This window comes from Phycodurus eques, unplaced genomic scaffold (assembly GCF_024500275.1).
Source record: "Phycodurus eques isolate BA_2022a unplaced genomic scaffold, UOR_Pequ_1.1 contig_26, whole genome shotgun sequence".
NCBI classification, from domain to species: Eukaryota; Metazoa; Chordata; class Actinopteri; order Syngnathiformes; family Syngnathidae; genus Phycodurus; species Phycodurus eques.
In genome coordinates this window covers 268079-291231 of record NW_026904023.1, presented here as the reverse complement: position 1 = coordinate 291231, position 23153 = coordinate 268079, and the positions used below count along the sequence as shown (strand labels likewise).

Here is a 23153-nt window from a genome sequence, read left to right as displayed (position 1 = left end):
CACAAAAACAAAAATAATACAAGAGAGCGCGTTCCCGAGGCGACCACACTGGTAGACGCCATCTTGTCTTGTCTCAACACCCACAAATGCCGCTGGCTTCGCTGTTATTTAATTAATTAAACATAGGTTGAACATGATTTGCAAATCATTGTATTGTCTTTTTATTTATATGTAACACAACGTCCCAACTTCATTGGATTTGGGGTTGTATGTGGCTTAAGTGTAGCAGCATTAATATGTGCCCCACTAACCGTAACCCACCCTATTCCAAACCTTAACCAATCCTTAACTGCCTTAAACCCCAACCTTTGCAATACACCTAACCAAAGCAAACTTCTTTGTTTTTATTTCGTATCAAAGTGATAAATGTTTGGGATGGTCATCTTGTTACAGCTGCGTAGACTGCCTTCCCAGCGATGCAGGAGCCAATCATGTTGCAGCGGGGCGTGTCCTGGCTGGAAACTATGTGGAAATCCTAATAACGCCTCCAAGATACTTTTTAGTACGTCTTGGGCTGTTATATATGCCTCCCAATTTTGGTATACCGACGTGAAACGTAAAGCCGGGGCTGCTTTTTTGCAAATTTGTACGGGAAGGCTACTGAGCCATTTTATAAAAATTGCATGAAAAAACTGAACTGTTGAAATATTTCAATCAAAGTTTCACGAGTTTGCATGCATGCTTCGACCCTCCAAACAGGACTGTTTTTTTGGCGAAAAGAACGTCACCATGACAACATTTGTTGGAAACTCACAAAATGTGTATTATGACATCATGGTCTTAGTCTTCTGAGCAAATATTAGATAGATTGGATTAACCTGCTCACAGGAGAACAACAAAGTATGAAACGTCATTGTCTTTGTGCCAGTAGGTGGCACTCTTAGCATGATTAATTTTTCTTCAATTGATGCCTCTTTTTTCTCGCTCTCAATTTTTTAACCTGTCCTGTTTAGCTGCATGGCCATGCAGAATGTTGGATCTGGATCACCCGGTGGGGACATGCAACAACTAATCAGTAGGACAAGATGAGAGAGGACAGAAAAGGGCAGGACAGGATGTAGGAAATGAGCAAGGCAGTGCTACCGATGAGCAGTGCATTGGGATGCTTTTATAGTGTCTAAACACCTGTAAAGACCTGTGAGTTGAGTGATCTTAATACAACCTGTGTTATTGTCAGTTGTCCCAGCAAAATCAATTCAAGCCTATAGCGTGTCTATGGAACTTATTAGTGAATGAACACCATATCACATGCATGTTAGGCAACTGGTGTACGGAGTTGCTGTGGAACACATTGAGGAAGGGTGGGCCTGGCCCCTCCACCCGCAAGGGGGGGACCAAGCCAGTGAGCCCATCCTGTGGGGGACCCAGCCAGGGGGATGCCACCCACTCCCCAGGACGGTCCCCCAGCCCAATGCAAGTGCTCCAATAAAGTGGTCCAGGTGCCCAGGTAACCCCTCCCCCCCAGACTTATTTGTTTTACAATACATTAACCAATAAACTGGCGGAACAGTGGACGACTGGTTAGAGCGTCTGCCTCACAGTTCTGAGGACCAGGGTTCAATTTCCGGCTCCGCCTGTGTGGAGTTTGCATGTTCTCCCCCTGGCTCTGTTGGTTTTCTCCGGGCACTCCAGTTTCCTCCCACATCACAAAAACATGCATGGTTGGTTAATTGAAAACTCTAAATTGCCCGTAGGTGTGAATGTGAGAGCGAATTGTTGGTTGTTTATGTGTGCCCTGCGATTGGCGGGCAACCAGTTCAGGGTGTACCCCGCCTCCTGCCCGATGATAGCTGGGATAGGCTGCAGCACTCCCACGACCCTTGTGAGGATAAGCGGCTCAGAGAATGGATGGATGGTTTAACCAATAAACCTCTTAATGATATTGCTGTCCCACCTCAGTGATCTTTTACAAACATGATTCATTCTGTTCACTGAGGTCTTGATCAAAATCTCTCCTGGCTGTTCCCAGGTCACGTTTGAAATACCGGGGAGACGGAGCCTTAGCTCTAGTTGGTTTTACTATCCCATTTTGGTCAACACTATTGTACTTAAATGTGCTCTATAAATACGTTTGGATTGGAAGCTAATTTTTCACTGCAATGTATTTCATCTATGCCTCAACCTAAATAAGTAAAATAGGCTTTGTACCTGTGGATCACAGTCCAAGAGTTGTTTGGATTTTTCAAAAGCACGGATTCTCTCTTCACTCATCCTGTCTGTATCCGCAATAACGTAGACTCGAGGTGAGTAAGCACTGGAAAGGCTCTTCATCAATCGCAGGATTTCTGTAGTGTGACCACCTGAAAACATATAGACCTGGTTGTCATGCATTTAGGTCTTTCACAATAATAACAAAAAACATCAACAACAATTAATGATAACAGCAACTTAGATTCATGAAGCTCATTTCAAGCACTCGTTGAGATCAGGGGTGTGCAATTAATTTTGCAAAGGGGCCACGCCAAGCTAACCTCAACTGTGTTTCATGTTAATTTAATGGATTTATATAAAGCATTAAATTGTCTTATTTTAATAAGCTGATACTTGGGTAGATCTGGTCTAAATCAGACGTAGGCAAAGTATGGCATACATTCTGCCTGTGTAGTCTGACTGGTCCTTGCAGTGTTCATGAAGTGTAAATAAAACGAAATATACAGTGCTTTTATTTTGACATGCTCACTCTAAGCAAGAGCTATGTCTTACCAACTTAGCGACAGTTTCATTACAGTTAGTGTCTTTTCTGTCACGATGCGATTTTAACTGGACCCAGAAGCAAGTGGAGGCTGACAAGTTTGTGGTGAATTGTTTTATTGAAGAGGATATTGGAAATGGATCCTTGAGGCGTACTGGCGGGTTGTCGAGAGCGGGAATGGCGTGGTTGAAGAGGTCAACACAGAAGGAGCACTGAGAACAAGCAAAAACACGGAGGTCAGAAGGATAGCGAGGACTGGCGTAGCTTACATCGTGGTTAGAGAGCTGGTGTACCACGGGAGAACGTTAATACTCTGGCGAGGTCTTCCGGTATGTGGCAGGCTTTTAAGCAGGTGATGATGAAGGCTGATTGATGATGTGTGCGGCCGAGGTGGTGCTGATTACTGGGGAGAGAAAGAGTGCAAGAGGGGTACAAAGCGCCACCCACGCTCCAACAAAAGAACTGCGGTGCACAGCTCATGACAGTATCCCCCTCTCAACGGACGCCTCCTGGCGTCCTGCCCGATTTCCCCGGGAGAGCCGCATATGAGGGAGTCGTCAAGGATCAGTTTGTGGGAAATCCTGGAGCATTCCTCCGAACCATACTCCTCCCAGTCTACAAGAAACTGATAACCCCTCCCCCTGGACCTCACATTGAGGTTGCACGAAACCGTGAAGGCCGGATGGTTGTTAGAAATGCGGGGAATGGGTGGGGGGGGGGTAGCCGGAGGGCTAATGGCGCAGGTGGAGACAGGCTTGAGTAGTGACACATGGAACGTTGGATGAATTTTCAGAGATTGCGGAAGTTTCTGTTGAACAGACATGGGATTGATGATTTTTGTGATCGGGAATGGACCAATAAAGCGCGAGAGGGTAGCTTGGGGAGGAGTATTTAATGGACGTATTTGGGAAAATGATCGATAATAGTCAAAATGATAGAGTTAACTTTGGAGGGGGTAGGCCGGTAACGAAGTCCAAGGCAATGTGGGACCAAGGGCGGCTCGGGATAGGCAAGGAACGCAGCAGACCAGCTGAGGGCAGGTGTGAAGTCTTCCTTCGGGCAAAGACGGAGGCGGCTTGGATGAACTCCCGGGTGTCTTTGTCCAGGCTTGGCCACCAGAAGTGTTGCTGGATGAAATGGATGGTGCGGGTGATGCCGGGATGACAGGTGAGCTTGGAGTTGTGGGCCCACTGAAGGACGTTAGAGCGTGTGGAAACGGGTACGAACAGTCGGTTCGGAGGTCCGGTCTTGAGATCCGGGTGAGTCTTTTGAGCATCTTTAACCACCTGTTCGATTTTCTAAGTGGCTGCTCCAGCGAAGCACGAGAAAGGGAGGATGGGTTCTGGCTCTGGAGGGCTGGAGGGGGGTGAGTACATGCGAGACAGGGCGGCGAGTACATTTGCTGTTTTGCTGTTGCGGGATCCAGGACGGAAGGAGAGGCTGAAATTAAATCGGGGGTTAAGGCGTTTGGCGGAACAGAGGTAGGCAAGGTTCTTGTGATCAGTCCAGATGATAAACGGTAAATCAGTCCCCTCCAGCCAGTGCCTACAGTCCTCTAATGCCCAGATGATGGCCAGCAGCTCTCGGTTGCTAACGTTGTAGTTCCGTTCAGCAGGCGATAGACGACGGGAAAAGAAAGCACAGGGATGAAATTTTTGGGACGAGGGGTCCCGCTGCAAGAGGACAGCCCCTGCCCTTGTGTCCGCGGCGTCAACTTCCACTACAAACTGGAGGGAGTTGGGGTGTCAGAGGATGGGAGCACTGGTTAAAAGGGTCTTAAGTTGGTCGAAGGCTTGGCATGCTGCCGGGGTCCACTGAGACAGAGAGCTGGTGGAGGTAAGGCTAGTGAGAGGAATAGCGACTTTACTGTAATTGTGGATGAAGTGGCGGTAGAAGTTGGCGAATCCAAGGAAAGGTTGTTTGTTCTTTGTGGTTGGTGAGAGTGGGCCAGTTAACGACTGCTTGAATCTTGGCAGGGTCTGGTTTCATTGTCCTTTGGCAATGATATAACCTAGGAAATGTACAGAGGAGAGGTGGAATTTACATTTTTCTGGTTTGAAATACAGGCGGTTTTTAAGAAGGCGCTGGAGGACTTGGCGGACATGACTGCGGTGTTCTTTAGGGTAGCGGGAGAAAATGAGGATGTCGTCCAAGGAAACAAAAACAAACCGGTTCAACATATCACGGCGGACGTCATTGATAAAAGTTTGGAAAGACAGCGGGGGCGTTGGTTAATCCAAACGGCATGACCAAGTACTCAAAGTGTCCAACGGGCGTATTGAAAGCGATTTTCCATTCGTCCCCTTCTCTGATGCGGATGAGATGGTATGCATTGGGTAGGTCCAATTTGGTGAATATCTGGGCGTCACAGACGCGTTCAAACGAGGGGTCAACGAGGGTAAGTGGCGATTTGTAATGTCATTGAGTCCTCGGTAATCGATGCAAAGCCGGAGTGTGGTATACCTCTTCTTGACGAAGAAGAACCAGGCCCCAATGGGAGAAGAGGAAGGTCGAATGAGTCCAGAAGCTAGAGAGTCACGGATATAGTCCTCCATTGCCTTTTTCTCAGGGCGGGAAAGGTTGAAAAGAGAACTGGAGGGAAGAGGGGCTCCCGGCAGAAGATTAATTGCGCAGTGGGGGGGGGGAATCTCTTCACTGAAAACAGGAGAGAAATCATGATATTCCTCAGGCACCCAGGAGAGGTCGACTTCTGTGGCAGGTAGTGTAGGTTTACTGGAAGGCGGCATGGCAGAAAGCAGGCTGTGCGAACGGCAGTGAGGGCTCCATCCAGTGATTGATAGGTGGCTTATGCCACCTATCAATGCCATGCAGGCTATGCCATGCAGGCTTATGCTTCTTGAGCCAGGGAATCCCGAGGATTAATGGGGTCACAGGGGAAGGGATGACAAAAAGAGGAATGTCCTCACGGTGATTACCAGAGATAAGCAGAGTAAATGGAACTGTTTGATGTGTGATAGGGGAGATGACTCCCCCATCCAGGGCTGTGACTTTCTTCGGTGATGGGAGTGGTTGGAGAGGGATTTGAAGCTGATCTGCCAATCCTTCGTGAATGAAGTTGTTGTCTACACCAGAATCTATAAGGGCAAATATGGGTGTGTTGTGAATGGGACCAAGAATGCAAGCGGGAACGGTCATGCGAGAGAGAGCTTGGGGAAATGGTGGTTTGGCTAACCACGGCGCTCTCAGGTCTTTCATGCACGATGGAGGAAAAGAGGGCCAAGGGCATTTACCCTGATAATGCACATATCAACAGTTTCATAGGGCCTCATTCGCTAACTGTGCATACGCACAGATTTGTACTTAAATCGTGCTTAAGCACATTTGAAGCAGAAACCTGTGATTCAGGGTCCAAACGTTAAGCCGTTGTGAGTGGTGGCCTGGCCAAGTTGTGGTGGCCCAGTCAGAATTTATATTGGCCCCGTACATGGTGATGACGCTGTACTAACCTCACTAAAATCAAAGCATTGCAACTGCACAAATTAATAATAAGGCTTAAAAAAATAAATCAAGTACAAAATTATTTAAATTTTAACTTCGCATTGACATTCCAACAATGCTTTAGGTTGTGTCTTGAGGTTTTGCATGTATAATTGGGAGTGCTCCGATCAATATTTTATGCTACCTATTCCGATACTGATAATCCTTGAGGCCAATAAATTTGCTTCTCAGCTCTTGCACGCCTGCGCAGTGTGAAGGGGGTAAGGGAAGCTACACTAGGGCTGTCCAATTATGGAAATTAATAAAAACGATAATTGTTTATTAATTATAATTTCAATAATCAAAATTATTTATTTTTAAAAAATAGTATTTATTCAACTATCAAAACTCAACTTTAAATATAACTTAAAAGCACAACCAGAAAATACATGAGAAAGTAGCGTATTTTCCGCACTATCAGGCGCACTTAAAAGCCTTTAATTTTCTCAAAAATCGATGGTGCGCCTTTTAACCCGGTGCACTGAGTTCCAAAATCTGTAAAAATGTGCGATTTTGGTAAGTGCTGCGCTTGATGGAGCATTGCCCGCCGACATAGGGACGTAAAGCGCACGTATAGTACGTACGCTTACCTCCACCACGCCTCCGGCAGGTATACTGTTCTACCGGTATGCTGCAAAACAACATTTGTTTGGCTACGGACCCCTGAAAATGGCATCAGCGAAGAGACATGCTTACGAGGCACAATTCAAACTACAGGCTATCAGTTACGCGGTTGTAAATGGGAATAGAGCAGCCACGAGAGAATTCAAAATCAATTAATCTATGGTTCGGAAGTGGAGGAAGCATGAGAATGAACTGAGCTGAAAGTTAAGAAGACAAAACAGAGTTTCCGCGGGAACAAGGTGAGGTGGCTAGATTTGGAAGACCAACTTCAACAATGGATTATTGAACAAAGAACAGTCACCATTCGACTGAAGGCAATAACGATAACACAAGACATGAAGATCGAACACTTTCAAGGAGGTCCGTCTTGGTGCTTTTGTTTTATGAAAATGCGCCATCTCGCCATCCGCGCAAGGACCACCGTGGCGCAGCAACTGCGCCACGGTAGTGGCGCCAACTGCCAAAAGATGACCATCTTCCACACCTACTGCAGCAACAAGATTACGGACAGAAAGATGCAGCCCAACCACATCACCAACATGGACAAGGTCCCTCTCACTTTTGACATCCCCGTGAACTATACTGTGGAGAAAAAGGGGACCAGCACGATATCCATACGCACCACGGGGCATGAGAAGTCGGCTTTCACTGTTGTTCTTGGTTGACATGGTAATGGACAGAAACTACCATCTATGGTCATTTTTAAGAGGAAGACGCTGCCAAAAGAAAAGTTTCCAGCCGGAGTCATTGCTAAGGCCAATCAAAAGGGCTGGATGAAAGAGGAGAAAATGAGAGAGTGGCTGAGAGGTGTATGTTATGAGACCGGATGTTTTTTTCCACGCATTACCATCGCTGTTGATCTGCGACTCCATGCGCGCCCATATCACCACTACTGTGAAAAACCAAGTGAAGCAAATGAATTCAGAGCTGCTATCATTCCGGGAGGATTAACAAAAGAACTCCAACCACTGGACATTGGTGTAAACAGGGCGTTCAAAGTGAAGTTGAGAGTGGCATGGGAGCGATGGATGAGAGACGGCGTACACACCTTTACTAAGACTGGGAGGCAGCGCCGGGCGAGTTACACCACCATATGTGAATGGATTGTGGATGCCTGGGCTAAGGTATCTGCTTTGACTGTTGTCCAAGCTTTCGCGAAAGCCAGCATCATTGCTGATCAGCCACCCGGCAACAAGACTGACTCCGACTCAGATGAGAGGGAACCCGCCATGTTTGATGGCGAAATTGAAAAACTGTCACTGAGCAGTAAAGGGTTGCTTGTTATCTGGTAAGGCCGGTACTTTACATCTAGATGTGTTAAACAACTCAGGACAGAGCACCTTTTGTTTAAAGCCGACCACTTTTCAAATGAGCACAAGTATTGGAACATGTGACTGATGGGTGTTTCTAGTTCCTCAGGTGTTGCAAAGGTTTTGAAACAGACATTATTAAATTAACTTAAAGGGAATAACAGTTAATATTTGGTGGCATAACCCGTACTTGCAATAACTGCATCAAGCCTGAGACCCATTGACTTCACCAGACTGTTGCATTCTTCATTTGAAATGCTTTTCCGGGCTTTACTGCAGCCTCTTTCAGTTCTTGTTTGTTTCTGGGGGTTTCTCCCTTCAGCCTGACTGTTTTCTTTGGGTGTTTCTTCACAGCTCTCACAATGTTTCTGTCATCAACTGCTGTTGATACCCCCAGTCTGCCTGTTTGATGTCTGTTGCTCAGTACACCAGTAGTTTCTTTCTTTTTCAAGACATTCCAAATTGTTGTATTGGCTATGCCCAATGTTTGTGCAATAGCTCTGATTGATTTTTTCTTTTTTCAGCTTTAAAATGGTTTACTTTTCTCCCATAGACAGCTCTCTTGTCTTCATGTTGGCTTAACAACAAATTCAGTTTTCACAGGTGAAACCCAAAGCCAAAAACAAAAACTATCTAATGTTTAAACAATCAATCTAAAAGGCAACACCTGAGGAACTAGAAACACCCATCAGTCACATGTTCCAATACTTGTGCTCATTTGAAAAGTGGGTGGCTTCAAAAAAAAGGTGCTCTTTCTAGACTTGTTTAACATATCTAGATGTAAATACCGTTCAATAAAAGCTGGAATTCTGAACTTCTGTCTCATATTAATCTTTTGACCGGAAACACAAATGTCTTCAGTTACAACTACAACAAAAAACGTTTGGAGGAGACTGAAGCTTATTTTTGCAATAATTTGTGAGATTTTAAGAGTATACAAGCTCTGTTTTACAAGTCATATCATATTGTTGTGTTGTCTTCTTATTCTTAAATTTATTTTAAGGTTTTCTCTGAATTTATTTATTTAGATTTTTGTGCTATAGTATTTGATATGTATTATTTATTTATTTACAATTTTGGGTAGTATAGAAGAGCACACATAAAATTTGCAATTGGAGATAGTATGTTGAAATAAGGCACATACCCCCTGTTTGTTATAGTGCCTTCTTTTATTTTGAGATCATTATATTTGATCAAACCTGTAAGGTAAAGTTTTTTTAACTTGGAATGTTTATAATGGCGGCACGGTGAACGACTGGTTAGAGAGTCTGCCTCACACTTCTGACGACCTGGGTTCAATCCCCGGCCCCGCCTGTGTGGAGTTTGCATGTTCTCCCCGTGCCTGCGTGGGTTTTCTCCGGGCACTCCGGTTTCCTCGCACATCCCAAAAACATGCATGGTAGGTTAACTGAAAACTCTCAATTTCCCGTAGGTGTGAATGTGAGTGAAAATGGTTGTTTGTTTTTTTGTGCCCTGCAATTGGCTGGCAAGCAGTTCAGGGTGTACCCCGCCACCTGCCCAATGATTGCTGGGATAGGCTCCAGCATGTCCGCGACCCTAGTGAGGATAAGCTATCGAGAAAATGGATGGATGTTTATAATTGTAAAATAAACATTGTTTTATAATGTAAACCAATTTGGTCTGGTTGAGTTTTATACATTTCTTAACTTTAATGCGATAAATATCGAGCCATATTGAACATCGACATTTGGCAAAAGAAATATTGTGATATCAAATTTAGGCCATATTGCCCAGCACTACTAGCAGCATTTATACATTATATTGCCAAAAGAATTTCCTTTCAGTAACAAATCAACAACAATGGCGACCGCGACAGAACAAATGGACCGTGATGACCAGATTATATGTTTAATTATGCTGCAAAATCGCTCGAGAAGGCGGAGACGTAGATGGTATGTAGAACCTGGGGGCACGCTGACTAAGTCATCACAGCATGTGACTAAAACGGACCAATCACGAGAGATGATCTCTGTGGCGTTCGACGCGCAGCAACTATTTTTGTCGGGTGCGCATCAAGCTACGCAGAGGTGATCAGAGAGACAGGCAGGAGAGTACTTGGTGTACCTTCTGAGAGGAGGAGACTTGGTGGCGGAACCTCACAGTACATGAAATTATAGAAGGAAAGAGGTTAGCTAAGAAGAAAGAACTGGGACACTGAGAGGACCGAGGAGAGGCGAAAGGAATACATTGAGATACGACATAGGGCAAAGGTAGAGGTGGCAAAGGCCAAACAAGAGGCATATATGCCAGGTTGGACACTAAAGAAGGAGAAAAGGATCTATACAGGTTAGCCAGACAGAGGGCTAGAGATGGGAATGATGTGCAGCAGGTTAGGGTGATTAAGGATAGAGATGGAAATATGTTGACTGGTGCCAGTAGTGTGCTAGATAGATGGAAAGAATACTTCGAGGAGTTGATGAATGAGGAAAATGAAAGAGAAGGGGGAGTAGAAGAGGCAAGTGTGGTGGACCATTATGTGGCAATGATTAGGGAGAAGTTAGAAAGGCATTAAAGAGGATGAAAAATGGAAAGGCAGTTGGTCTTGATGACATTCCTGTGGAGGTATGTAAGCATCTAGGAGAGGTGGCTGTGGAGTTTTTGACCAGCTTGTTCAATAGAATTTTAGCACGTGAGAAGATGCTTGAGGAATGGAGGAAATGTGTGCTGGTGCCCATTTTTAAGAACAAGGGTGATGTGCAGAGCTGTGGGAACTATAGAGGAATAAAGTTGATGAGCCACACAATGAAGTTATGGGAAAGAGTAGTGGAGGCTAGACTCAAGACAGATATGAGTATTTGCGAGCAACAGTATGGTTTCATGCCTAGAAAGAGTAACACAGATGCATTATTTGCCTTGAGGATGTTGATGGAAAAGTGCAGCGTTGGTCAGAAGGATCTACATTGTGTCTTTGTAGATCTAGAGAAAGCCTATGACAGAGTACCCAGAGAGGAACTGTGGTATTGCATGCGGAAGTCTGGAATGGCAGGGAAGTATGTTAGAAGAATACAGGGCATGTACAAGGGCAGCAGAACAGTGGTGAGGTGTGCTGTAGGTGTGACAGACGAATTTAAGGTGGACGTGGGACTTCAACAGGGATCAGCCCTGAGCCCCACCCTGTTTGCAGTGGCGATGGATAGCCTGACAGATGAGGTTAGACTGGAATCCCCGTGCACCATGATGTTTGCAGATGACATTGTGATCTGCAGTGAAAGCAGAGAGCAGGTGGAGGAACAGTTAGAAAGATGGAGGCATGCACTGGAAAGCAGAGGAATGAAGATTAGCCGAAGTAAAACAGAATATATGTGCATGAATGAGAGGGGTGGTGGGGGAAGAGTGAGGCTACAGGGAGAAGAGATAGCAAGGGTGGAGGACTTTAAATACTTGGGGTCAACCGTCCAGAGCAATGGTGAGTGTGGTCAGGAAGTGAAGAAACGGGTCCAAGCAGGTTGGAACGGGTGGAGGAAGGTGTTAGGTGTGTTATGTGACAGAAGAGTCTCTGATAGGATGAAGGGCAAAGTTTATATGGTGAGGCCAGTCATGATGTATGGATTAGAGACAGTGGCACTGAAGAGATAACAGGAAGCAGAGCTGGAGGTGGTGGAAATGAAGATGTTGAGGTTTGCTCTCGGAGTGAGCAGGTTGGATAAAATTAGAAATGAGTTAATCAGAGGGACAGCCAAGGTTCGATGTTTTGGAGACAAAGTTAGAGGGAGCAGACTTCGATGGTTTGGACACGTCCAGAAGAGTAATAGTGAGTATATTGGTAGAAGGATGATGAGGATGGAGCTGCCAGGCAAGAGACCTAAAGGAAAACCAAAGAGAAGGTTGATGGATGTCGGGAGGGAAGACATGAGGGCAGTTGGTGGTCGAGAGGAGGATGCAGGAGATGGAAAAGGATGACGCGCTGTGGCGACCCCTCAAGGGAAAAGCCGAAAGGAAAAGAAGAAGACACACACTGAAATTTTAGAACATGATTCGACAGAACGCCGGCATGTTTACATACAACCGTTAGTGCAAGCACTAGCTTGCTAGGCTACGTAACATTTTGTTTCCTGCTTGCGAGCCGTATCGTATTAAAAGTACATGAACATACCTCGAGCAATCCTTGAATGAAAGTCCTCTCCCGAGCACCGGTGACCATGACCACATTTTTCCCCATTTTGTTCTCACAATACATGCGGCGCAATCCATTGTTGTTGTAGTCGCCACGATAACGAGTGGATCCAGTGGCGTTTGAGTTGACAAGAAAAACCCCTGTGATTGTAAAAGATGGGATGCGGTGGTATCGGAATACAAGATTTTATTGCAGTAGTCTGACATAGTGTAATCGTGAAAGACCAAATTTGTCTTGTAGTCTGATCCAGGCATTACGTATTGTCTGTCTCAGACATGTTGTTTGTCATACACTGCCGACATGTTTTTTTTTTTTTTAAATAACTTGATTGGCGGTCAGATATTTCCAGTTCTATGTCAAAAGACACGGCAAGGCTAGCGATAAACTAGCTTTTAGATTCAAATATAGTGTGCACGATGGCGACGCAGAGAAAATGTCTTTTGTGGAGCATTGATCAGATCGGCAAATATTATGACATTAAAGCCGATCAGCATAAAATGCTAAGTATCGGCTGATACCGATCAAGCCAATCAGATCAATGTAAAGTCTAGTGGAAAGCCAATCATACCACCATAAATTTGCCTCAATCAGGTGCTCTTCGCAAGATTTCTGACAGAGGAGTGCAAAGAATAATCAGAAGAGTTGTCCAAGAGTCAAGGACCACCTGTGGTTAAAGTTTGCTGAACATCATTTGGACAAACCAGTTGAATACTGGGAGAATATAGTCTGCTCTGATGAGAGCAAAATTTAACTCTTTGGATGCCATAATGCGCACCACGTTTGGAGAAATGGCACTGCACATCACCCTAAAAACACCATACCAACAGTGAAGTTCAGAGGGGGGAACATCATCATGGTCATCATGTGGGGCTGATTTTCAGCAAATGGTACTGGTAACCTTCACATTATTGAAGGAAGGATGAATGGTTAAATCTACCGAGACATTCTTGACAAAAATCTACTGCCATCGACAAGAATGATGAAAATGAAACGAGGGTGGACATTTCATCAGGATAATGAGCCAAAACATACTGCCAAGGAAACTCTCAATTGGTTTCAAAGAAAAAAAATAAAGCTGCTAGAATGGCCCAGCCAATCACCTAACTTGAATCCAATTGAAAATCTATGTTAAGAACTGAAACTCAAGGTCCATAAAAGAAGCACATGGAACCTTCAAGATTTGAAGACTGCTTGTGTGGAGGAATTGGCAAAAATCACACCAGAGCAATGCATGAGACTAGTTTCTCCATAAAGGAGGCATCTTGAACCTGTCATTGCAAACAAAGGCTTTTGTACAAAGTATTAAATAAATATCAGTTGGCGTGTTCAATACTTTTCCCTTGTGTCATTTCGCATTATTACACATAACCTAATATCTGAGCTTATTTGTTCTACTTTCTTTATATGAATGGATTAGTTGGGTAGTTGCCAATATCTGGTGAAATCTTCATGTCAGCACCTTTGGAAATATATTTAGTGAGAAAAATGTTGACGTGTTATGTACTTATTTCAGCCACTGTATGTAAAAAGATCATCTTTCACTCTAAGTAGATCCAAAATACTTCAACCAATGATAGCATTATTTTCAATTTACTAGTTTCATTTTAATTGACTTAAGTTGTCAACAAAGTTTAATTAAAATCTATTCAATTATGTTAACTCCCTCTTTGTTGCCTTATTTTTTTTTAAGTAGACAATGGTCAAATCCTTCTGAGTGTACCTGTGTTCAATTTGACATTTCTTTTGCATAACCCCATAAATTGCATGGATCTCGTTTGATGAGCGTCACTGGTTTGAGACGCACAAAAATTTTAGTAAATGTCTTTTGCGGAGCCGAATGACATCAATGATCGGATTGGCAAATTATGACAAAGCCGATAAGCATAAAATGCTAATTATCAACCAATACCGATAAGGCCGATAAAATCGGTGTAAAGTCTACTTGTGATGTTATTAATGTTGCTACTTGGCACTTTTTTTAAACCAACTGGAAACCTGATTGGCAGTATATTGCCTGTTCAGTTATGTTACCAATGACAGCTTTTGAAAATCAGATTTCCTTGTTAACTGGGAGGGCTGGCAATAAATGAGTTTTAATGACTGGTAATACCGCTTATATTATTCTTAGCATTAAAAGTGAATTGCTCTCAAAAAAGGATGTACTTGAATTATTATGCTCTACTATCATTATATCAGTGGCATAAAAAACAACGACACTATCGTTTGTCGTAATAGTTCAGGGGATAATTTATCATCCTAAAAAATTTGCTATTATGACAGACCTAAACATATAATATACTTAGAGAGAGCAAGCGAAATGGATAAAACAAAAATATTGTACAAACAGTATAAAATTATAGAGTAACAACCGTAATAAAAATCTGCAATATAGTGGGACGACAAAGCAAGAGCCGTAATATAGCAGAGGATTACTGTACCAGTATTCCGTGATGTTAAGTTGCAGGGACTCATTGTTCCCGAGTTGGGCGAGAGTACTATACACCCTGAACTGGTCGCCAGCCAATCACAGGTCACATTAAAACAAACAATCATTCACACCTACGGGCAATTTAGAGTCTTCAATAAACCTACCATGCATGTTTTGTGGATGTGCGAGGAAACCGGATTACCCAGAGAAAACCCACGCAGGCACAGGGAGAACATGCAAACGCCACACAGACGAGGCCGTATTTGACTGAACTGTGAGGCAGATGTGCTAACCAGTCATCCACCGTGCTGCCTCTACTTGGGTCAATTTGACCAAATACCTGGGTTATTAATTTAATGCAAGATGTTGGGTTATTTTGACCCGAAACATTGGGTCATTCCTTTATCCTAAAAAATCTGGGTCAAATGAATAGCCCAATTTTGGGGTCAAATTGACCCATGTAGCAGCGCCCCATCCCCACTATACACAGCGTTGATGGTGCACTGCTTCCCCCTCCTGAGACGCCGGATGGTGGGCCAGAATTTCCTCGAAGCCGTCCGGAAGTCTTTCTCCATTACCTCACCGAGCTCCTGCCATGCTCGAGTTTTTGCTTCAGCGACCACCAAAGCTGTATTCCGCTTGGCCAACCGGTACCAAGAGTCCCACAGGCCAAAAAGGGAAAACAGGACTCCTTCTTCAACTTGACGGCATCCCTCACCGTTGGTGTCCACCAACAGGTTCGGGGATTGCTGCCACGACAGGCACAGACCACCTTACAGCCACGCGGAACATGGTCCACTCGGACTCGATGTCCCCCGCCTCCACCTGTCGGAGGTGGGAGTTAAAATTCTTTCTGCCAGACGTTCCCAGCAGACCCTCACAATACGTTTGGGCCTGCCACGTCAGACCCTCACAATACGTTTGGGCCTGCCACGTCAGACCGGCATCTTCCCCCACCATCGGAGCCAACTCACCACCAGGTGGTGAGGAGTTGACAACTCCACCCCTCTCTTCACCAGTGTGTCATGCGGCTGCACATGCGGCCGCAAGTCCGATGACACGACCACAAAGTCGATCATTGAACTGCGACCTAGGGTGTCCTGGTGCCAACTGCACGTGTGGACACCCTTATGCTTGAACATGGTGTTCGTTACGGACAATCCGTGATGAGCACAGAAGTCCAATAACAGAACACCGCACGGGTTCTGATCGGGGGGGCCGTTCCTCCCAATCACGCCCTTGCAGGTCTCACTGTCATTGCCCACGTGAGCATTGAAGTCCCACAAAAGAACGATGGAGTCCCCAGCGGGAGCGCTCTCCAGCACCCCCTCCAAGGACTCCAAAAAAGGTGGGTACTCTGAACTGCTGTTTGGTATATAGGCACAAACAACAGTCAGGACCCGTCCCCCCACCTGAAGGCAGAGGGAGGCTCTAACAGAATTACCTTAACAAATTGCCTTGACACAAATTATAGTAGCCTACTCCGAACTTAATATTTTATTGCACGTCTTTTTGAGGAAATCGCTGCAATAAAACAATTTCTGTGAATCTCGCGTGACAGTTATTTTGGTATCTCAACAGGAGATTTTGGCCCACTAACCATGAGCAAAGTTCTTCAGCCTTCTCAGGTTTGAAGGGTGCCTTCTCCATACTTTATGTTTCAGCTTCTTTCACAGATGGCCAATAGTATTTATATCAGAACTCTTCAGAACATAAATTCATCCATTTTCAACACCGCTTATCCTGGTTAGGCTCACAGGGCGCTGGAGCCTATCCCAGGTGACTTCGGGCGAAAGGCAGACTACACCCTGAACTGGTCACCGGTCAGCCGCAGGGCACACAGAGACACGGACAACCATTCGCACTCACATTCACACAGTCACTGAGTGGGAAGTGAACCCACGCTGCACGCACCAAAGTCAGGCGAGTGTATCACTACACCATCAGTGAACCACTTCACAACAGTCTGACTTTTTGTTGTTTTTAGACATTCTTGTGTTTTATTAGCTGGTGTTTTATCCCGTTGCAATACCGAAGACTTGTAACTGACACTGGACAGCACATTTTGCTCCAGAATGCCTTTATACAAGTATGTGCCAAAAAAAATTAACATCGAAGGAACGTCCATTTATTTCAATAATTTGTTTAAAAAAGTGAAACTTGTATGTTGTATTAGTTCCCCACACACAAAGTGAACTATTTCAAACCTTTATTTGTTTCAATGTGGATGATTATGGCAGAAAGACAAAAAATAAACAAATCCAGTATTTCACAAAATTAGAATATCATGACAAAGTTCAACATTTTAGACTCCGTGTCCCAATCTTGTCAGTTAATTATCGCAAAACACCGGCAGAGGTTTTCCTCAGCCTTTAAATTGTCTCACTTAAACTCTTGTCCTATCGACTTTTATAATTTACATAGTCAATCCCACCACACTTCAGTTGGACAGCCGGGTTCATGACCCTTGTCCTGCATGCTTCTTTTCCTATCCTTGTCCTGTTCTAGCTTGTCCTGTCCTTCCCTCACAGGGTGGAGCACTACAGCCCCATGCAACACTCATATTTAATGTTTCACTGTTGTCGATAATGTAATGACTTACTTTTCTCATCCTGCTTACAATTAGTGCTTTTTCTTTGTTTATCGCTCCCCTCTAGAAACTTTGTTCTGTTCGACACTGATTCGCAATAATGTTAAATTATAATACTAAGTAACCACAGCAGAAGCTTAAAAACTCCACTGTGACACTGTAAAACTGTTCCTGCATAAAAGGGATACAGATCTCTATTCTGCTTGACCTAACAGCCGAGCAGGACAAAAAAATTATAATAATAATTGTCTCAGTCTGGCTTATAGGCTTCAGAATCATGGGGAAGTGACAGTTGTGCAGTAAACCATCACTGACACCATCCATAAGGAGAAAATGTCTCAAAAAGAAATTGCAAAAGAAGCTGGATGCTCACACAGCGCAGTATCAAAGTACTTATCCAAGATGGCGCCTACCAGTGTGGTCGCCTCAGTAACGCGCTCTCTAGTATTGTCTTTGTTTTTGTGTTTTTCGTCCGTCTTTGGAGACCTTACACGACTCACTTACACAAGGGGAGACCTGCTAACCATCAAGGAGGCTACTCCGGACTTTCTGTCAACAACTTTCGAATATCCGCTCAGTTTTTTCCCCCCCGAGTTACTCACCGGAGTAGCGTCCGCGGTTTTCGGCGCATGGAGACGGAAGCGGCGCCACAGAGGGAAGCGAGCCGGCATTCAGGTGAAACTCCGCAAGAGAGGACACAGTTTGGCGTTCCCGTCGATCCACCTTGCGAATGTACGCTCCCTAGCCAACAAAATGGACAAGCTTCATCTTCTGTTAAAGACCAGAAAAGACTTCGGACGTTCCGCGGCCATGTGATTCACAGAGACCTGGCTTTGCGATGCTGTACCCGATGGCGCAGTCATGCTTCCCGGCTTCAACATTCATCGAGCGGACCGCGAAATGGAATCATCGGGAAAAACAAAGGGTGGCGGGTTATGCCTCCATATCAACGAAAAATGGTGTACGGACGTCACGGTGCTCAGCACACACTGCAGCCCGCATTTGGAGTCGCTATTCTTAAACTGTAAACCGTCCTACTCGCCACGTGAGTTTGCATCGTTCATACTGGCTGGAGTCTATATTACGCCTCAAGCTAACACGAACGCCGCATTGCTAACGCTCGCCGAACAAGTCAACGAAATTGGAAAAAAAAACACCCGGACTCACCCCTCATTATTCTCGGGCACTTTAACAAAGCTAAACTCAACCACGAACTCCCTAAATACAAGCAGCACATCGACTGTCCTACCAAGGAAAATAATACTTTAGACCACTGCAACACGATGGTAAAAAATGCATACCGTGCTATACCTCGTGCAGCCCTGGGCTCGTCTGATCACTGCTTAATTCACTTAATACCGACGTACAGGCAAGAACTTAAATGTGCGAAGCCTACAGTGAAAACAGTCAAAAAGTGGACCAATGAAGCCAAGATGGAACTTCAAAGCTGTTTAGACTGCACAGACTGGAGTGTCTTTGAAAATTCAGCTGGCAGCCTGGATGAATATACGGACACTGTCACATCCTATATCAGTTTCTGTGAAGAGGTTTGTGTACAACAAGCCGTGGTTCACTGCTAAACTTAAGCAGCTTCGCCAAGCTAAGGAGGACGCATATCAGGCTCCCGCTCCTGCTCCTCGGCAGGACCATGTGTCCCCATCCTGCCTCAAAGTCTGCGCGGACCAGCTCGCTCCAGTCTTCACTCAGATCTTCAATAGATCTTTGGAAATGTGCGAAGTTCCATCCTGTTTCAAACGCTCCACCATCATTCCAGTCCCCAAGAAACCTGCAATCTCTGGTCTGAATGACTACAGGCCTGTCGCTTTGACATCTGTGGTCATGAAGTCCTTTGAACGTCTCGTGCTGGACCACCTCAAGAGTGTCACAGGTCCCCTGCTGGACCCCCTGCAGTTTGCCTACCAAGCGAACAGGTCTGCGGATGATGCAGTCAACATGGGACTGCACTTCATCCTAGAACACCTCGACAGTGCAGGGACCTACGCGAGGATCCTGTTCGTGGACTTCAGATCAGCGTTCAACACCATCATCCCTGAACTCCTTTCAACCAAGCTTCTCCAGCTCAGCGTCTCACCTGCCATCTGCCAGTGGATTTACAGCTTTCTGACGGGCAGGACACAGCAGGTCAGGCTGGGGGAGGCCACCTCATCCACACGCAGCATCAGCACTGGGGCGCCCCAAGGTTGTGTCCTCTCTCCGCTGCTCTTCTCTCTCTACACGAACGACTGCACCTCAGCGAACCCAACTGTCAAGCTCCTGAAGTTTACAGATGACACCGTCATCGGCCTCATCAAGGACGGTTGACGAGTCTATATATCGACAGGAAGCGGAGTGGCTGGAGCTGTGGTGCGGCCGACACAACCTGGAGCTGAACACGCTCAAGACTGTTGAGATGATCGTGGACTTCAGGAGGCATCCTTCGCCACAGCTGCCCCTCACGTTGTCCAGCTGCCTTGTGTCAACCGTCGAGACCTTCAATTCCTGGGAATTACAATCTCTCAGGACCCTTCAGTGGGCGACCAACATCAACTCCGTCCTCAAAAAGGCCCAGCAGAGGATGTACTTCCTGCAGCTTCTGAGAAAGCACGGCCTGCCACCGGAGCTGCTGAGACAGTTCTACACAGCGGTCATCGAATCAGTCCTGTGTTCTTCCATCACAGTCTGGTTTGGTGCTGCTACAAAAAAGGACAAACTCCGACTGCAACGGACAATCAAAACTGCTGAAAGGATTGTCGGTACCCCCCCTACCCACCATTGAGGACTTGCATGCTCCCAGAAATAAGACAAGGGCATGCAAAATCCTCTCGGACCCTCCGCACCCCGGTCACCAGCTCTTCCAGCTCCTTCCCTCAGGTAGGCGCTACCGATCAATGCAAACTAGAACTAGTAGACATTCCAACAGCTTCTTCCCTCTTGCGATCAACTTCTTAAACACATAACCTATAATTCCATTACAACAAGCTGGCAATTTTTTTACTTGAGTTCGTTGTCACATTTCTGTGGGGCCAATGATGTATGACTCGTGCACTCACTGTAGTTGTCTCGCCATGCTGCACTATTTGCATATACTGGCCACTCATGCCAGAGTAGCATCTGCTCCATTTGCACACTGATTGAGGAGTATCTGTAACATTTGCACAACCGACATTGTCCCAGATGATCGCACTACTCGTCACTTTAAACCGCATACACTCCTTGAAGTCTCAGCGCCCTTTGCACAATGGTCATTGCACCGGACTATTGCAATATTAGTCATTCGAACTGCTCTAAGTGCTAGAGGACTCTGCATCTTTTTGCACAATTGTTTTTTTGTCAATGTCTTTATGTCTGCAAAGTGTTCTGTAAATTGACTGTCTGTTGTACTAGAGCGGCTCCAACTACCGGAGACAAATTCCTTGTGTGTTTTGGACATACTTGCAAATAAAGATGATTCTGATTCTGATTAACAGTGTGTTAAGAGGAAGGGGGAAATGTGGCCGGAAAAGGTGCACAAGTGACAGGGATGACTGCAGCCTTGAGAGGATTGTCAAGCAACGGCGATTCAGAAATAAGCTTCATAAGGAGTGGACACCACCACATACAGATGTCTACATTACATAGGCTACAGCTATAGAATTCTATGTGTCAAGCCACTCCTGAACCAAAAACAACATCAGAAGCGTCTGTGCTTGGCTAAGGAGAAAAAGTATTGGTCTGCTGCCCAGTGTTCCCAAGTCCTCTTTTGAGATGAAAGTAAATTTTGCATTTCATTTGGAAATCAAGTTCCCAGAGTTTGGAGGAAAACTGGAAAAGAACAAAAGTCAAGCTGCTTAAAGTCCAGTGTGAAGTTTCCACAGTCAGTAATGGTTTGGGGAACAGAAACCCTGAAATACAGACGATCTGAAGGGCATTATGAAAGCAACTTGGGCTACAATAACACCTGAACTGTGCCAAAGGCTGATCACCTCCATGCCACGCCGCCTTGATGCTGTAATTCATGCAAAAGGAGACCCAACAAAGTACTGAGGGCATATTACTTTAATACACTTTTCAGAAGGCCAACATTTCTGTGTTTAAGATCCTTTTTTGTTGATCACATGAAATCTAATTTTGCAAAATACTGGATTTGTTTATTTTTTTCTCTTTCTGACATAATCATCAAAATGTAAACAAAGGCTTGAAATATTTCACTTTGTGCGCGGTTAACTAATATAACATACAAGTTTCACTTTTTGAAGCAAATTATTGAAATAAATGGATTTCTCCTATTTTCCAAAATTTTTGGCACATACCTGTAGTCTTGAGATCTCTTTGCACGCCACATAGGTTCAAGACACCTTCTGCCAGATTTACCAAAACAACCCCAGAACATAACTGAGCCTGATGTTTGTTTTAAAGAAGGTACAGTGTTCTTTTCTTGGTAAACACAATTCAGGCAAAATTGTTGGTCGACTTTTGTTCAAGAATTAAAAACCAGTACAATCGTACAAATGCATGGCGCAATATGTATTTAATCAAATTCCATTCTCAAGTTAATTAAGTGATCATTTTGAGTTTTTTCATGTTGCAGTACAACAGTAGTGCTTAGGTATGTAGTATACGCTCGGTGTCAGCTTTGTTCAGATTCCAAATTATTGCTCAAAAAAGCTTTTTTTTTTTTTTTTAAATCATACGAAATGGCATTTTCCGTAATGACTGCCTCTCGTTATTCACATTGTTTCGTAACCGAGTACTGTATTTAAAAGTTTGCTCGTAGTTCAGCTCTTGCAGGGTGAATAAGACTACCTCGACCAAATCTGGCGGGTGGTAACGGATTTAGAGTTTGCTCAATTATAACGTGGAACATTCAAAGCATAAAACGCTCAAGAACCCACAACACCCCACATTGCGACAGTTGTCATAGAACCTCAATCGTACATTGCCTCGTATCAATTTTACCTGATCCCGCAACGACAAGTAGAGTAATCCGTCCTTTGTTTCCAGGTTTACAGTTTTGCCCATTCCTGACAACTATATATATCCGGATAATAAATAGCAAGCATGCTATAACAACAAAAACTGATCCTAATGGTACAGTCATGACAGCCACATCAACACGATATAAAACACTTATTTCCGTCATTGGCGAGTCAAGTCACATTTCAATGCCTATACCGCCACCTACTCTATCGGAGTGTGTCACATGTCACATAGATTTACATGGGTAGATACGCCAGCTCAACATAGTCGCCCGGCTAAACGACGTGGCTATGTGGCGGCCATGTCAGGAAGGTCGAAGTTCCTATTGAAGGCAATGCATAGACACTGAAATTAAGTCGTAACGTTCTAATTTCTCAACCAATTTTAATGTGGATTGCTGTTTTGTCAAAGCCAAAGCGTACGTTATCAATAAACAAAATTTGAGAAAAAAAACACGTTTTTTTTTTTTCATATGTAAGGGACTCCCAGTTCCCTTGTCGTAATTGTATACCGTTTTGCGGAACCGTATGCAGCGCAATCTACCGGCATAGTGGTCTTTTGCTTTTCTTGCCGCCCGCACTCATGGAATGTACTGACGACTTTGACCTCCCGAGTTTAGCGGTCCGTCAGCACAGAGCTCAATGGGCGTGTCGAATCTACCAGCACATGGAACTCATTGTATGAAGACTGGCGGTACTATAGCCACCCGGGTAACTGACGTACGTACGAGGCGGCCATGTTGGGGAGGTAGACCTTTTCTCTTTTTTTTGTCACAGGCAATGCATGGACATTGAAATTAAGTCGTAACCTGCTTATTTCTGAACCTATTTTCATGAGGTTTACTTTTTTGTCACCGCCAAAACGTTGACTACCAATACATAACATTTGAAAAAAGCCCCAAAAATATGTTTACCTGTTAA

At 44.7% G+C, this 23153-nt stretch overlaps 1 protein-coding gene across 2 annotated transcripts in view; it reads right to left on the bottom strand.

Moving 5' to 3' along the window:
- Window positions 1-22414, bottom strand: part of alg14 (ALG14 UDP-N-acetylglucosaminyltransferase subunit) — a 42723-nt gene extending 20309 nt beyond the window's left edge. For both annotated transcript variants that reach the window (XM_061669831.1, XM_061669832.1), the window contains exons 1-2: window positions 22213-22414; window positions 2149-2300 (exon numbers count right to left, since the gene is read on the bottom strand). In XM_061669831.1, coding sequence (XP_061525815.1) covers window positions 2149-2300; window positions 22213-22396 — 336 coding nt within the window. In that variant the 5' untranslated portion in view covers window positions 22397-22414. The remainder of the gene's footprint in view (window positions 1-2148; window positions 2301-22212) is intronic.
- Window positions 22415-23153: the final 739 nt, after the last annotated feature.